This window comes from Homarus americanus, unplaced genomic scaffold (assembly GCF_018991925.1).
Source record: "Homarus americanus isolate GMGI-L3 unplaced genomic scaffold, GMGI_Hamer_2.0 scaffold7076, whole genome shotgun sequence".
Taxonomy (NCBI): domain Eukaryota; kingdom Metazoa; phylum Arthropoda; class Malacostraca; order Decapoda; family Nephropidae; genus Homarus; species Homarus americanus.
The window spans coordinates 4,207-10,221 of record NW_024726210.1 but is presented as its reverse complement, the minus strand read 5'-3'; the positions used below and the strand labels follow the sequence as shown (position 1 = coordinate 10,221).

Below are 6,015 nucleotides of genomic sequence, written 5' to 3'. Positions count from 1 at the left end.
ATGTTCAAGTCAGAGCTTTCCTGGACAACCCCATGCATGTCCCTGCCTGGCCCTCGCACACCCAGAGTATAGAGCGTTGTGTACAGCAAGTGAGCGAGGCCAGCAGTCACGTGTACAGCCAGGAGAGGAGGAAAGGCTACATCCGAGCTCAGGTGGTCAGCAGGGAGGTGATGAGTAGAAACAGAAGCAAGAAAGACATGTTCTCTATGGTGTGCAGCAACACCGGTCGTAGTAGTAAAACCGGTTTTGTATTTGATGATTTTGTTTTCTAAAGGAATATTAAATTTAATAAATGTGTCAAGATCATTCGTTTCACTATTCTGGATCATTTTCATCCTAATAAATTAACCTGATACATTTACTTTACTTTAAATAAGCTATTTAGTGGTGTTGGTAAAAGGGTGGGAATACTGAATTTTCATAAGATTTCAAGTTAAAATTTACCTAGCAAAAAATGAAAACTTTTCAAATCTGAAGATATCACATGATTCTGCACATAGAACTACATCATTAATACCATGGGCCGATTTTTCAAACTCAAAAAAAAAAAATTCGCCTCCGTATGACACACCCTACTGTACTGTGCTCCTCTGTACTGTACTGTGCTCCACTGTACTGTGCTTTACTGCACTGTACTGAACTGTGCTCTACTGTACTGTACTGTACTGTGCTCTACTGTACTGTACTGGACCAGAAGATCAACATACAAGTCAGAAAATGGGTTCCCCTTCCTCTAACTCTTCACGCATCCTGTAATGGCCCTTGTTTCATAAACAGAAGTATTATATAAATGGGTTAATTACATTTGATTTATATACTGAGTCATCCCCTGTAACTTTCCACTAGCTGTGAGGTGACATGTTCAATGCACGTGATAAGGTGTGCCCACGGGAAGCTGAGTCATACTATGTTGAGTAAAGGCATAAAGTAGCCGGCTCCTGGCCACCTAAAGTGGGCAGTAGCTTGATATCCTTGACTAGAGGAAGACGTTATTTTAGAGCCGCAGTAGATGGCTCCGTGTTCCCTCGAGGGTGGACGAAGTCCCTATTCCGTTCTCCCTCGATGGGTCACTACTCAGAGTCTCACTCCCAAACTTACATCGTACGGATGTTGATTCACGTCTATTTACATAGACGCCGTCCTTTCTTATCACACTCCTAAACAGTGGAACTTACGGTTGATCTACACTCAGGAATTATACAAATAACACTTTTTGATAAAAGAAAAAACTTCAATTGGGTTTCGTTATTAAAGCCCAATATAAAATAAATGTACCGAACTGGTTGACTAGGAATTAACCAACCTGTTCAATCCCTTATTGGCCTACCCCTGAAGGATGGGGGAATGGGAGTGCCAAGCCTCGTCGAGAGCGTAACTCATATGAAGATGGGACTGCTTCACCGCCTAAGGACCTCCAGCGACCCGGCCGTCAGACACATTGCAGTCGAAGGACTCTGGGGGAGGGAGGTGACAGCAATGGCGCGGCACTTCGGGGTAGAGCACATCAACGTCGACACCACACGCCAAATGAAAAAGGAAATTGGGGAGAAGAGGGACGAATGGAGCCAATCCTGGCAAGGCAAAGGGGCTGATAACTTCTTTGGAAAGCAGGCCTGCAATGGAATCCTTAAAAACGATCTCGGACAAGGAAGGAACCCGATTGACCTGTTACGACTCCGGTCTCAATACATCTCGTGCCGAGTCTCGAGAGCCATTAGCAGCGTGCCGAACGAGGAGCTCACCACGTTAACGTGTCGGCGCTGTGGAGAAGGGCAGGAAGACCTGATGCACCTGTTGCAGTCATGTCGGGCTGCTCAGAACCACAGAGTTTCAAGACACGATGAGGTCCTCAAGAAGCTCGGCCAATGGCTCGAATACCAACTAGTCACACATTCGTGAAGCCCGACCTACTACTACAGAAGAACGGCCGAAACACAGTGTTGGACCTCTGTAATACGCCCTCCATAGAGTTGAGCAGTTAAAGATCGACAAATACAAGGCGTATGATGCAGAAGTGAGGAGGTACATCGTCAGCAAAGGAATAGCGACCCCAATCGGGGACATCACCTTCCTCTGAACTGCAGTCGGTGCACGTGGTGACATCTGCACCGCCACCACCAAGCTGCTCAGACAAATGAAGTATGAGAGGCCCAGGCATTGGTATCCTCACCACCATGGCCATAGAGGGTTCGATCAAGATCTTGCGAACCCTCAGGGTGCAAGCGTCCGGCTAGCTAACAGACGTGCCCACGACGAGCACGGGGCGTGTGCCACACCGTAAGCAAGGCGGTACCACCATTTCCTTGTCCAAAATCTCTGTTCACCGAGATACTGCCTTCCCTGTGACGTACCCTTGTTTCCGACGTCCCACTTGGGGGCGCTCGAATAAATAAAACTTCGTATACGGGGAGCATGACAACAATTTTTTTTAATCTTTGTCTATTCATCATCATGATTGTCCATTCCATCATCAATGTCTAGGCCATGTAAATATTCTTGTAATTATGTCTACACTGCACCTACACATGACGTAACTTGCCAACTTAGCGTCAACACACCCGTTAGTCTGGCGGGGACAGGGGTGTCTGCCTGTTAGTTCCTAGAGTAGACCAGATTTGGACAATCTGGGAGTCTCACTTAACATCTAATCCACCATGCCCCAGACACTAACGATCATACACGATTCATTCACACACATTTTTTAAATTAAAAGTAGAAAATCCTAGAGTGCTACCATGTGACACGCCGGAAACAGGGGTCTAGCCAAATGCCTCATCATCTAATTAGTGACGCGCATGAATGGATTAATGAGATTCCCACTGTCCCTATCTACTATCTAGCAAACCCACAGGCAGGGGAACGGGCCTGCACCAAACAGCGGGGAAAGAAGACCCTGTTGAGCTTGACTACAGTCTGATTTTGTAGAGAGACATCAGAGGTGTAGCATAAGTGGGAGGTCGTTCCACCTTTGTGTGGGTTGGCCGCCACTGAAATACCACTACAGTACTTTGATAGTTTCTTTACTTACTCGGTGAGACGAAATGGGAGTCTCTTCGCGAGGGAGCGTCTCCTCTTTCTAGCCAAAATGGTGTGAAGAACATTTCACCGAAAGTGTCATCAATTTGATGCCTCCATGACCTACACGAGACAGCAAGATGCACCACACCACCAAAAGAACGCAGCATGACACCATCTCGGGTCAACCCTAAGGCGCATCAGTGTAACATATGCGGGAGAACGTTCTTGAGTGCGATGGGTCTCACCCAGCACACTCGACTGAAGCACCAAGAAGTGTACAACTAAACACTTAAACCAGCAAAAAGGGTACCTTACTCACCTCAAGAAATCGCGTTAGTAGCCGAGGAAGAGGCACGGCTCCTCCAGTCCGGCAGGAAGACAACCTCCATCAACCAGCTCTTGCTGAAAAGTCTTTTGGAGGGGTCAATTGGCCTAGAACGGCTTAAAGCGATGAGAAAAACACCAATGTACAAGACAGCTGTACAAGAGAGCCTCGCCAACAACGACCAAAAGAGGCCACATTCGCACCCGGACCTAGGCAATGAAGAGGCCCCAAACCCCCAAAACCTCCCCCAAGGAGGGAATGACCCCAACCCCTCAGACCCAGAGACTCCTCCAGCAACTTTGAAGAAGAACTGGACCGCAAGCTCGAGGCGAGGAGGAGGTTATGGGAGTATCTTAGGGCCCTCAGTGAGGAGGAGGAGGCGGCCAAGACGCTTATCTCTGACCTCAACCAGGTGCCGTGCAACATCCCTGCTTCCGAAGACCTAACGGAGGGGGACTATGGTGCAGCACTGGATGGGTTAGAGACGGCGCTGAGGCAACATAGACCAAGGCTCTTCACCGGAAGGAGACAGCCTCGGCAGGAGCAAAAACACCAACATCCAGCCTAGAGAACAACACCTTCCAAGAAGAGTGCGAAAGAAGTGGGATTACGCACGAACACAAAGGGCCTACCAAAGGAATCCCAAGGAGCTCGCCAAATCATTGATGCTGTAGAGTTTAGACCTAGGTTCTCTGCACCCTCCCCCACCAGCAAAAGCAATGATAAAATGCTTGACACTCTCCTGCCAATCTCCAAGAACGACATTCTGACAGCGCTACGAGGACCTGAGACGGCAGCAGGCCCTGACAACCCAGAATTAGACTCAAAAGCCCTATGAAGACAGGGATCAGGCGTTCTGGGCAGGGTCTTCAATGTGTTGCTGTACCTGGCAAGGGTTCCCCAATGGACCAAGACGAGCAGAAGAACGATGCTCCCCAAGAAGTCGCCCCTAGGAAATCCATCCAACTGGCGACCCATCACAATCGGGCCGCATTTCCTAAAGTCCTGGCACACAGGATGATTGAAAATGCAGAGACCAGAATCAGCCATGAGGCGTTTCGGGCAGTCGACGGATGCGGGGAGAACCTCGCACTCGTCGAGGGAATCATCAGACGCCCGAAAAGAGAAGAGGAATGTCTACATTACATTCATAGACGTTGCAAAAGCCTTTGACCCCATATCGCACCTGAAAAGCAGAGGAATCCCAACGCCACTATCACTTTCGTTCCTAGGCCAAAGGGAGGCCCCAAGGGTCAGTCTGACAGATCCACAGCTACCACACTTCCACCTCCAAGGCATGCTATACATCCTAGCCCCAATACCGAGAAACACGTCACGGACACTAGTCCCAATCAAGACGCTATTTTTGGTAAGGATGTTCTCGTGACGGAACGTGGCATGTACGTTCGCTTCATGCCCTCCTTCGCCGCATCAACAGCCATAGCGAGAGACATCTATAATAGATTTGTTTCTAGCTCCGTTGAAGTTCAGAAAGCCATCCTCCCAGAGTATATCCATTACTACATGACGGCAATGTCATGGCTGCGCATCATTAATTTGAAACGCAACAATGGAGACACTCGCACTCAACGTGAAGATGAACTCTTCAGTGCTGCCCGACATGTATCCTTTTGCATCCCCGCTCCTATGTATTTATATATACGCGGGATAGGTAATTTTATTACAGGCACCAGAAAACATTTGTATCCTGAGTTTCCTCCTCTCCCCGAAGATTTAGCCAACCAGACCCATGGTGGTTATTATAGTCCTTTCACTGTTGATACCCATAATCTGTTCGAGGAAATCCCTTGTCTCGGAGTCCACGCCGAAGCTATTAAGCAAGCATTCTCCAACGCAGACCCAGGACCATATTCCTCATCTTTACAGACTGACGCACTTGCACCAACCCAAAACCTTTTAGGTTTCTCTGACCCGAAGCTAAGCAGCTTGGCTGAGCAGCAGGAATTACTTCCCAACACTTCCTTGAAACCGTCATAGGCACTGGGTTCAATCTCACTTTGTTGAGATCCATTTCATCAGTCCTCGCACGTCAAACCGTGTTCAAGAACCATGACGTGAACTTTTACGCATTTGACTCCGCAGGTCACCGCTCCCAAGCCATCATTTCAAGAATTATAGCACCTCGTGCTAATGTTCTTAACATTAATGACATCCAACAACCTAAAAAAAAAGTTGGAGACCGTCTCCATCACTAGAGGAGTAAAACAGGGCTGTCCACTCTCGCCCTTCCTCTTTTGTGCAGTGGTGGATGAATACCTGGCATCATTAGGCCAAGCGACCGGCTACCACATCGACGAACACACTAGCGTTGCAGTGACCGGATTCGCTGATGACCTGGTAGTAGTCTCCGAATCCAGACTGGGCATGAGGAGAAACCTTGCCATGTTGGACGACTTCTTACAAGCAAGAGGTCTGACTGCACAACCGGCAAAGTGCGCCACATTAAGTCTTGAGAGAGCGGCAAGAAACCGGAATCGGATAAGACTCTGCGTAGTGACGGAAGAGTGCTTCCATCTAAGACACCCGGACACTGGCCAAGCGGTACCCATTCCGAGCATCCAGCCTGAGCATTGGTCCCTCGGGACTGGAGAGACCGGGATGACAGGTCAATGCGGAAAAAGCTATTTTGGCGACCATCTTAGACAAAATTG

General features: G+C 48.5%; 1 protein-coding gene across 1 annotated transcript; it reads left to right on the top strand.

Annotated features, from left to right (window-relative positions):
* The first annotated feature begins 1,344 nt into the window (after positions 1–1,344).
* On the top strand, positions 1,345–1,899 carry LOC121865375. The gene has a single exon (XM_042364708.1). It carries the CDS (start codon positions 1,345–1,347, stop codon positions 1,897–1,899), a length of 555 nt encoding a protein of 184 aa, XP_042220642.1.
* The last annotated feature ends 4,116 nt before the right edge of the window (positions 1,900–6,015 follow it).

Coding starts and splice junctions, on each gene's coding strand:
- LOC121865375 (XM_042364708.1), top strand. CDS start 1,345: ATGGGAGTGCCAAGCCTCGTCGAGAGCGTAACTCATATGAAGATGGGA.